Below are 12,005 nucleotides of genomic sequence, written 5' to 3'. Positions count from 1 at the left end.
CGTGATAATGCTCCCTTATAAGAAAGCTCTAATTCTACAAAGGATCCTTGAGAAAAGCTCTAAAAATCTAGGAGTTCCTTCCAAATGTATATAATCTGCACCTATCATGAGAAACATTAATCAAACCCAAATTGAAGGACATTTTACAAAATAACTAGCCTGAACTCCTCACAAATGTCATTTTCATAAAATAAAGACTTGGGAACCATTCCAGATTAAGGAAAACTCAGAATATATAACTAAATGCCATAACTTGTTCTTGATTTTCTTTTATTATAAACAATTATTGGAACAATTGACAAAAACTGAATAAGATCTGGAAGTTAGATAATAGTATTGTGTAAATAATAATCTCTTGATTTTAATTATAATTTCATTATGTAAAAGAATGACTATTTGTAGGAAATACACACTGAAATATTTAAGGGTATTTAGTGCTGGGGGAGCATGATATATGCAACTTACTCTTAGGTGGTTACAAGAGTTATATGTATGTACACATGTATATACATATGTGTATGATTATATAGAGGAATAAGAGAGTAAGGGGTTCAGGGGCAGAAAGAGAGAGTAAGGGGTGAGGGGAGAGCACGGGCACATGTGCAAACATAGGAGAAATGTAGTATACATGACATTTGGGAATCGTGCTGAAGGCTATACAACACTTCATACTGTTTTGTTGGGGTTTTTTTTTGCAATTTTTGATAAGTCTGGAATTATGTCAAACTAAAATAGTTTTCAAAATAGAAAAGCCATTATAGTAGGTATGATATCTTTGCATCTAGGTCAGAGGGATGATCACTTTCACAATTATTTTATGTGACATGGCAATGGTAAAAGGATATTGCAGACATAATTAAGTCCCCTAATTAGTTGACTAACTTAATCAACAGAGACTGTCCTTAATGGGGCTGACATAATCAGCTGTGCCCTTTAAAAGAGAGGTTCTCTGAGATTAGAGAGATAAACCTTTGCTGGCCTTGAAAAAACAAGTAACCATAAGTTCTAATGCCGCAAGAAAATGAATTCTGCCAACAACCACATGAGCTTGGAAGAAAATCCTGAACCTCAGATGAAACTGCAACCCTAACTAATACCTTGGCTGCAGTCAGGAGACCCTAAGCCAGTGGTTCTCAAACTTTTTGAAGTCGGGGAGCATTTAAAATCCTACAAATAATTGTAGGCACACTATATACAAATTTCTGAGAAATATGTAATAATAATTAAGTAAAATATTAAAGAAAAAAATAAAGTCCAAGCATGCTTTTATGGTAATTAAATGAAATAAATACAACAAAATTAAATTTATCTTTTTATATATATAGACACATTTTTTTTGTATTCTTCTGAAGCTGGAAACGGAGAGGCATGTATTTGAAAGGCAAACTCTCATTTCCTCGTCAATACATTGAAGAATTCCTCTCTTTTTACTCTTAATTGTGTTGAGTGCAGAAAACCCCCACCATATGTATCATCTTAACTTTACACCAAACAAAGGATAGAAGAAACTTGCCTCCATTCTTTCTGGGGAACATGGGGGTAGTGTAAACAATCCAGCACCACAGCTTAACAGCCTTTTGCAACCTAATCAGGCAAGTGAGATGGGGGTTGGGTAGACTGTCAGCTTACAGTCAGTTCCCCACATCTCTGTCCCCCCCAAATCTAAACTCCAAAAATCCTGTTGGTTTTTTGGTCCCCACAGGCACATATTTCTCTGGAATACCATAGGGCACACCTGGAAATCTTCTAGGGCACACCAGTGCACCCTGGCACACACTTTGAGAACCACTGCCCTAAGCAAAGAACCTAGCTAAACTATACCCAGATTCCTGACAGACTGAAACTGAGATAATAAATGAGTATTGCTTTAAGCTGATTAATTGCGGTAATTTTATTACTCAGCTGTTAAAAACTATACACACAATAACATAAACTGAATTATTCAAATGCAATATAACCTCACTTCCTATACTGGACAGTATTATATAATTGGCAAACTAAGTGATATTTCTTCAATGACATCCATTAAACTGAAGATTTATTCTTATTGATTACAGTAAATATGTTAAACATGCTATAAACCTTTGCAATACAGGGGTAGGTAAAAGTCGGTTTACACTTGTTCACAGTAAATAATACAGAAATTAATAAATAAATATAGAAGAATAAACTGCTTTTCATACTCACATCTGTTAACCTACTTTTACCAAGCTTGTATTTGTTCTGAATGTGGTAAAATAATATTCTACCTAAAATTTAAATTCTTGCCCTGGCCGGTTGGCTCAGTGGTAGAGCATCGACCTGGTGTGCAGAAGTCCCTGGTTTGATTCCCGGCCAGGGCACACAGGAGAGGCGCCCATCTGCTTCTCCACCCCTCCCCCTCTCCTCCCTCTCTGTCTCTCTCTTCCCCTCCCGCAGCCGAGGCTCCACTGGAGCAAAGATAACCCGGGCGCTGGGGATGGCTCCTCGGCCTCTGCCCCAGGCGCTACAGTGGTTCTGGTCACAACAGAGCGACGCCCAGGAGGGGCAGAGCATCGCCCCCTGGTGGGGAGAGTGTCGCCCCCTGGTGGGCGTGCAGGGTGGATCCCAGTCAGGCACATGCGGGAGTCTGTCTGACTGTCTCTCCCCGTTTCTGGCTTCAGAAAAATACATAAAAAAAAAAAAGAAAAACAAATTTAAATTCTTAAAATATTATGTATGCTTGATGATAAAATATACTTCCATCATTAGAGTGTTAAAGTGTCTTCTCACATTTTAGAAGCTAAGAAGTGACTTTGCGGTGGTGTGAAAGGAGCAATGACATTACTATGTGATTAATTTTGTTCCCGAACACACTCAGATTTAAAGGCATGGTTCACGAAAAGAAAATATGTTGTTAATGAAGATGACACAAACCAATGACAAAGAAAAACTTCTCAAGGCAGCCAGGGAAAAGAAGAATACAACATATAAAGGAAGGCCTATTAGATTATCATCAGATTTCTCAGCAGAAACTCTACAAGTTAGAAGAGAGTGGACCCCAATATTTAAAGCCCTGAAAGAGAGGAACTTTCAGTCAAGAATACTATACCCATCAAAGCTATCCTTCAAGTACGAAGGAGACATAAAAATATGCACAAATACAGAAAAGATGAGAGAATTTATCAGCAGAAAGCCCCCACTCCAGGAAATACTAAAGGGGGTTTTACAACCAGATTCAAAGAACAAAAGAAAACATAACCACAAGTAACAGCTCCACCAAGAAAACAATAAAACCAAACTTAAACTGTGACAACAAAAGAAAAAAAAAGGGGAGAAAGGATGAAGATTAACAGGAGCAAAGGACGATGAAGCGCAGAAATACTCACAAGAAAGGGTACTACAATGAATATGGTAGGTACCCTTTTCATTACTTAATGGTAACCACCCTTGAAAAAACCACCACAAAAACACTTGACTTAAAAAAGGTAGCAACAGAGGAAAGAAGTATGGAATACAAACAAACAAAAACAAATGATAGAAAAACAAAAGAGAAGAATCAAACAAGATACAAAACTAACAGAAAGCAATTTATAAAATGGCAATAGGGAACCCACAAGTTTCAATAATTACACTAAATGTAAATGGATTAAACTTACCAATAAAAAGACACAGAGTAGCAGAATGGATTAAAAAAGAAAATCCAACTATATGCTGCCTACAAGAAACTCATCTAAGCAACAAGGATAAAAACAAATTCAAAGTGAAAGGCTGGAAAACAATACTCCAAGCAAACAACACCCAAAAAAAAGCAGGTGTAGCAATACTCATATCTAATAATGCTGACTACAAGACAGAAAAAGTACTCAGAGACAAAAATGGCCATTTCATAATGATTAAGGGGAAGTTGAATCAAGAAGACATAACAATCCTTAATATATATGCACCAAACCAAGGAGCACCAAAATATATAAGACAGCTACTTATTGACCTTAAAACAAAAACTGACAAAAATACAATCATACTTGGAGACCTCAATACACCGCTGACGGCTCTAGATCGGTCATCCAAACAGAGAATCAATAAAGATATAATGGCCTTAAATGAAATACTAGAACAACTGGATATGATAGACATCTACAGGACACTTCATCCCAAAGCGACAGAGTATACATTTTTCTCTAGTGTACATGGAACATTCTCAAGAATTGACCATATGTTGAGCCACAAAGACAATATCAGCAAATTTAAAAAAATTGAAATTGTGCCAAGCATATTCTCTGATCATAAAGCCTTGAAACTAGAATTCAACTGTAAAAAAAAGGGGGAAAACCCCACAAAATTGTGGAAGCTAAACAACATACTTCTAAAAAATGAATGGGTCAAAGAAGAAATAAGCGCAGAGATCAAAAGATATATACAGACAAATGAAAATGAAAATACGACATATCAGAATCTCTGGGATGCAGCAAAAGCAGTAATAAGAGGAAAGTTCATATCACTTCAGGCCTATATGAACAAGCAAGAGAGAGCCGAAGTAAACCACTTAACTTCACACCTTAAGGAACTAGAAAAAGAAGAACAAAGACAACCCAAAACTAGCCGAAGAAAGGAGATAATAAAAATCAGAGCAGAAATAAATGAAATAGAGAACAGAAAAACTATAGAAAGAATCAATAAAACAAGGAGCTGGTTCTTTGAAAAGATCAACAAAATCGACAAACCCTTGGCAAGACTCACCAAGGAAAAAAGACATAGGACTCAAATAAATAAAATCCAAAATGAAAGAGGAGAGATCACCACAGACATCATAGATATACAAAGAATTATTGTAGAATACTATGAAAAACTATATGCCACCAAATACAATAATCTAGAAGAAATGGATAAATTCCTAGAACAATACAACCTTCCTAGACTGAGTCATGAAGAAGCAGAAAGCCTAAACAGACCAATCAGCAGGGAGGAAGTAGAAAAAACTATTAAAAACCTCCCCAAAAATAAAAGTCCAGGCCCAGACGGTTATACTAGTGAATTCTATCAAACATTCAAAGAAGACTTGGTTCCTATTCTACTCAAAGTCTTCCAAAAAATTGAAGAAGAAGCAATACTTCCAAACACATTTTATGAGGCCAACATAACCCTCATACCAAAACCTGGCAAGGATGGCACAAAGAAAGAAAACTACAGACCAATATCTCTAATGAATACAGATGCTAAAATACTAAACAAAATACTGGCAAACCGAATACAACAACATATTAAAAAAATAATACATCATGATCAAGTGGGATTCATCCCAGAATCTCAATGATGGTTCAACATACGTAAAACAGTTAACGTAATACACCATATCAACAAAACAAAGAACAAAAACCACATGATCTTATCAATAGATGTAGAAAAGGCTTTCAATAAAATACAACACAATTTTATGTTTAAGACTCTCAACAAAATGGGTATAAAAGGAAAATATCTCAACATAATAAAGGCCATATATGATAAACCATCAGCCAACATCATATTAAATGGCGTAAAACTGAGGACTTTCCACCTTAAATCAGGAACACGACAGGGGTGTCCACTCTCTCCACTCTTATTTAACGTGGTGCTAGAAGTTCTGGCCAGAGCAATCAGACAAGACAAAGAAATAAAAGGCATCCATATCGGAAAAGAAGAAGTAAAGGTATCACTTTTTGCTGATGATATGATCCTATACATCGAAAACCCAAAGGACTCCACAAAAAGATTACTAGAAACAATAAGCCAATACAGTAAGGTCGCAGGATACAAAATTAACATACAGAAGTCCATAGCCTTTCTATATGCCAACAATGAAATATTAGAAAATGAACTCAAAAAAATAATCCCCTTCACGATTGCAACCAAAAAAAATAAAATACCTAGGAATAAACATAACAAAGAATGTAAAGCACCTATATAAAGAAAACTACAAGGTATTGCTACGAGAAATAGAAAAAGACACAATGAGATGGAAAAATATTCCTTGTTCTTGGATAGGAAGAATAAATATAATTAAAATGGCCATATTACCCAAAGTAATATATAAATTTAATGCAATTCCCATCAAAATTCCTATGACATTTTTTAAAGAAATGGAACAAAAAATCATCAGATTTATATGGAACTATAAAAAAACCCAAATAGCCAAAGCAATTCTAAGGAAAAAGAATGAAGCTGGGGGCATTACAATACCTGACTTTAAACTATATTATAGGGCCACAATAATCAAAACTGCATGGTATTGGCAGAAAAATAGACACTCAGACCAATGGAACCGAATAGAAAGCCCAGAAATAAAATCACATATATATGGTCAAATAATCTTTGATAAAGGGGCCAACAACACAAAATGGAGAAAAGAAAGCCTCTTCAACAAATGGTGTTGGGAAAACTGGAAAACCACATGCAAAAGAATGAAACTCGACTACAGCCTGTCCCCGTGTACTAAAATTAATTCAAAATGGATCAAAGACCTAAATATAAGATCTGAAACAATAAAGTACATAGAAGAAGACATAGGTACTAAACTCATGGACCTGGGTTTTAAAGAACATTTTATGAACTTGACTCCAATGGCAAGAGAAGTGAAGGCAAAGATAAGTGAATGGGACTACATCAGAATTAAAAGTTTTTGCTCAGCAAGAGAAACTGATATCAAAATAAACAGACAGCCAACTAAATGGGAACTGATATTTTCAAACGACAGCTCAGATAAGGGCCTAATATCCAAAATTTACAAAGAACTCATAAAACTCAACAACAAACAAACAAACAATCCAATAAAAAAATGGGAAGAGGACATGAACAGACACTTCTCCCAGGAAGAAATACTAATGGCCAACAGATATATGAAAAGATGCTCAGCTTCATTAGTTATTAGAGAAATGCAGATCAAGACTACAATGAGATACCACCTCACCCCTGTTAGATTAGCTATTATCAACAAGACGGGTAATAACAAATGTTGGAGAGGCTGTGGAGAAAAAGGAACCCTCATACACTGTTGGTGGGAATGTAAAGTAGTACAACCACTATGGAGGAAAGTATGGTGGTTCCTCAAAAAACTGCAAATAGAACTACCTTATGACCCAGCAATCCCTCTACTGGGTATATACCCCAAAACCTCAGAATCATTGATACGTAAAGACACATGTAGCCCCATGTTCATAGCAGCACTGTTCACAGTGGCCAAGACATGGAAACAACCAAAAAGCCCTTCAATGGAAGATTGGATAAAGAAGATGTGGCACATATACACTATGGAATACTACTCAGCCATAAGAAGTGATGACATTAGATCATTTATAGCAAAATGGTGGGATCTTGATAACATTATACGGAGTGAAATAAGTAAATCAGAAAAAAACAAGAACTACATGATTCCATACATTGGTGGAACATAAAAACGAGACTAAGAGACATGGACAAGAGTGTGGTGGTTACCAGGGGTGGGGGGAGGGAGGATGCAGGAGGGAGGGAGGGAGAGATTTAGGGGGAGGGGGAGGGGCACAGAGAAAACTAGATAGAGGGTGACAGAGGACAATCTGACTCTGGGCGAGGGGTATGCAACATAATTTAATGAGAAGATAACCTAGACATGTTTTCTTTGAATATATGTACCCTGAATTATTAATGTCATCCCATTAACATTAATAAAAATTTATTAAAAAAAAAAAAAAGAAAATATGTTGTACTCTGAAATTTCATCCACACAACTGCTTATCGTCTGAGGTCACAAAGGGGCCTCAGAATTCATGGCTTTAAATCTTTTAATCACTTTTTCTTGCTGATGGTTTGCATTAATGCTTGAGAATTTAGCTTGCAGGCTAAGAGTATCATCAATAGCCAAACTTCTTCCTTCTGCTTTTCTGTTTATCATAGTCTTTCTCAGAAGCTGTTCACTTCTATAACCTTGAATACTACTTTTATGCTAATTCTTGATTAGTTTTCTTTTTTTTTTTCTTAAGTTGGAAACTGGGAGGCAGTCAGACAGACTCCCGCATGCGCCTGACTAGGATCCACCCGGCATGCCCATCAGGGGGTGATGCTCTGCCCATCTTGGGATGTTGTTCTGCCACAATCAGAGCCATTCTAGCGCCTGAGGCAGAGGCCACAGAGCCATCCTCAGCGCCTGGGCCAACTTTGCTCCAATGGAGTCTTGGCTGTGGGAGGGGAAGAGAGAGTCAGAGAGGAAGGAGAGGGAGAGGGGTGGAGAAGCAGATGGGCGCTTCTCCTGTGTGCCCTGGCCCGGAAATCGAACCCGGGACTCCCGCACGCCAAGCTGATGCTCTACCACTGAGCCAACCAGCCAGAGTCTATTAGTTTCCATTTTTGACTACTCTTACCTTCTTAGACATTTTTACTTTGATTTCCTGGCATTAATACAAAATCCAAACCTTTAGAACTCTCTTGTATTACTTATTCCTAAAAGAGCTACCTACATCTTGCTGGTTACTCATCCTCAGAAATTCTTCTATTCCTGGCATTCAAAAATTTTAATCTTCCAAAACTCACATTAAATGTTACCCCATCAAAGTACCACTCCTGGATTTACCTGGTTCTAATAAATCTCCCATTTAAAAAATAAAAAATAGGATTGAGGTTGCATTACATTTAGAGTTATGTTGTTTGCCCTGTAGTTACATACATGTATTCCTTTATCTGCTGCAGTTACTAAATTTTCTGCAAGGTATTTGTGGTATAAACAAGTCTTAAGTATCTTTCTTTTCTTTGCATGCTCTTCAACATTGAGCAGAGTACATTATTTCTTTTAAACTGTATAATTCTCAAGAATTTAATTTATCAAATAATTTATATTGATTCTCACAGGACGTTGTAGACAAGAGGTGAAGAAAATCAAAGACTAGTGTGTTAAAACCACTTTTCCAAGACGACAGAGTTAGGAGGTAAAGGATATTCCTTGAATAGAGTTAATATAATCAAGTTCAGTACTTTTTCCAGTGTACTTTGCCTCTTGTAAACATAATGGTTGGTGATAGAGTGATTTTAGTCCTGTGTGTTTAAGAAGTCAAGTATAACAGTGATACTTTAAACTGATTTAATAATATAGAAAATAATCTTTTTTTAACGCAACCATGTATGCATGCTAAAAATGTACATGAAATGTTAATTGTGTAAACTAAAATGCAATGAATGACTGTGAGTACATATTAACCAAGTGTCTTCTGTTATAGAAGGAGAAACTTAAAACTTACTTGCAGAAGCATCCCAAAATTTTATTGATCCATCTGCATGACTAGATGAAAAATAAATTAGCATTAATTAAAGTATATTAAATAAAAATCATTCTAAAAGTATAATCATTTAACAGTAACTTTAGTTACTGTTAAAATTCTATTGAAAAATACTGTTCCAAAAAAAAACTAGCACACACTAAATAATTTAGAAGCTCAAAACAATGGTTTATATTTAAAACAACACACTAAAATCTAAATTTAAAAAAATAACAATAACTATATTTTACTTTGAGAAGACGTTATGTATAATAAAGAGCAATGAAAACTGACCTGGGGAGAAAAAAAACAGTATCTTTTATATAAAAAATTGTTTATACTCAATAAAAACAATATCTGAGGCCATTTTAGGTTAAAATAATTTTGAAATAAATATCATGGTGAAATTAAAGTTAAGCTTCAAATTATAAAAATCAAATCCTTAAACCTTCTAGAGATTTATCATTATTTTGTAATAACGTAATGGTAATGCTATCAGAACTCACCAAGAAAATAAAATAGGATAAAATTACTTCCCACACATTTTATGAGGCCAGCTTTTCCTGACACCAAAACCAGTAAAAACCATTACAAGAAAAAATTAAAAACCAATATTCCTCAAGCACAGCATAAATACTGTCAACAAAGTATATTAGTAAATCAAATGAAGGACTAAATAGAAAGAATCATACATCATAACTAGGTGTGATTTATGCCAGGAATGCAAGGCAACTAAAACTTTAAAAAATATCAATCACCTATTGTAATTCATCATACTAAAATATTAAAGAAAAACACTACATGATTATCTCAATAAATGCCAAAAAAGCAATGAGAATAATTTACTATCCATTCATGAATAAAAAACTAGGAGCTGAAAACCTCAACCTGCAAAAGGGCACCTAAGAACAACCATATAAGTGAAATTATATGATATATCTTTCTCTGTCTGACTTATTTTATTTAACATATAACTCTCTAGATTCATCAGTGTTTTTGCAAATAGCAGGATTTCACTCTTTTTTATAGCTGAGTAACATTCCATGATATATATGTGCAACATCTTCTTTATCCATTCATTTATTGAGGAATACCTAGGTTGCTTCCATATCTTGGCTATTGTAAATAAAGTTGCAATAAAACAGGGGTGGTATATATCTTCAAATTATTGTTTTCATTCTCTTTGGGTAAATGTCTAGTGGAATTGTGGGATCTTATGGCAGCTTTAGCTTTACTTTTTGAAGAATCTCCATATTGTTTTCCACAGTAGGTCACTAATTTACAATCCCACCAAGTGCACAAAAGGTCCCCTTTTCTCAACATCTTTGCCAACACTTGTAATTTGTCTTTTATATAATAGCCATTCTGACAGATATATAGTGATATCTCATTGCAGTTTTGATTTGCATTTGTCTTATGATTAGTGATGCTGAGCATTTTTTCATGTGTCTGTTGGCCATCTATAAGTTTTATTTGGAGAAATGTCTATTCAGGTCTTCTGCTCATTATTTCATTGGATTTTTTTCTGTTGAGTTATATAAGTTTTTCATATACTTTCAATATTAACCCCTTATCAGATATAATACTTTTCTTCATTCTTTTTTTCCTTTGATTCTATCATTTCATATTACCTATCTTCTAGGTCAGTGATTTTGTCATCTCATTAAGTCTGAAGTTGATCCCTTCTAGTAAAATTTTCAATTTAGTTATTGTATTCTTCTACTCTATAATTTGCTTTTATCTTTTTTGTTCTTTGATAGTTTCTATCTTTGTTTATATTTTCATTTTGCTCCTGCCTTATTTTTTAAAATTTTATTTAGTTTATATGTGTTCTCTTTTAGTGTACTGAGCTTTATTTATTTATTTATTTATTTATTTATTTATTATTTTTTAAAGTAAGTGAGAGGCAGGGAGGCAGAGACAGACTCCTGCATGTGCCCTGACTAGATCCAGCCAACAAACTCCTACCAAGTGATGCTCTGCCCAGCTGGGCCACAGCTCCGTTGCTTGGCAACTGAGCTATTTTAGCACCTGGGGCTGAGGCCATGGAGCCATTTTCAGCACCCAAGGCGAACTTTGGTCAAACCATTTGAGCCATGGCTGCAGGAGGGGAAGGCGGGGTAGGGAGGAAAGAAAATGTCACTTCTCCTGTGTGTCCTGACCAGGAATTGAACCTAGGACTTCCACATGCCAGACCAATGCTCTACTGCTGAGACAACTGGCCAAGGCCACACTGAGCTTTTTAAAGAAAATTATTTTGAATTGTTTGTCAGGTAATTCACAGATCACTATTTCTTGAGGGTCAGTTTCCATAGGTGTATTTTGTCCCTTTGATTGGGCCATCTTTCTCTATTTCTCTGCACCCTTGTTATTTCCTGTTAGAAATTTGTCATTGAAAATACAGCTACCCCCTGGCTGGTTGGCTGAGGAGTAGAGCATTGGCCTGGTGTGTAAAGGTCCTGCATTCAATTCTCAGTCAGGGCACACAGGAGAAGTGCCCATCTGTTTCTCCACTCCTCCCCCTCTTGCTTCTCTTCCTCTCTCTCTCTCCCTTCACCTCCTGAAGCTATTGTTCGATTGGAGCAAATTGGCCCCAGGTCCTAAGGATAGTTCCATGGCCTCCATCTCAGGCGCTAAGTAGAGCTTGGTTGCTGAGCAACAGAGCAACACCCCAGAAGGGAAGAATATTGTCCTCTAGTGGGCTTGCCAGGTGGATCCTGGTTGGGGCACATGTGGGAGTCTGTCTCTACTTCACCTCCTCTCACTGAATAAAAAAGAAAAATTAAAAAA

The 12,005-nt window shown here is 35.9% G+C and overlaps 1 protein-coding gene across 4 annotated transcripts in view; it reads right to left on the bottom strand.

The window, feature by feature from the left end:
- The window catches only part of STXBP5L (syntaxin binding protein 5L), a 374,922-nt gene that overhangs the window by 172,289 nt on the left and 190,628 nt on the right, over positions 1–12,005 (bottom strand). For all 4 annotated transcript variants that reach the window (XM_066240760.1, XM_066240762.1, XM_066240761.1 and 1 more), the window contains exon 15: positions 9,198–9,238. In XM_066240760.1, the coding sequence (XP_066096857.1) occupies positions 9,198–9,238 (41 nt within the window). The remainder of the gene's footprint in view (positions 1–9,197; positions 9,239–12,005) is intronic.

The sequence above is a fragment of the Saccopteryx bilineata genome, chromosome 8 (genome assembly GCF_036850765.1).
Source record: "Saccopteryx bilineata isolate mSacBil1 chromosome 8, mSacBil1_pri_phased_curated, whole genome shotgun sequence".
NCBI lineage: Eukaryota > Metazoa > Chordata > Mammalia > Chiroptera > Emballonuridae > Saccopteryx > Saccopteryx bilineata.
Note: the sequence above shows the minus strand (reverse complement) of the source record. Positions and strands in the feature narration are given on the sequence as shown.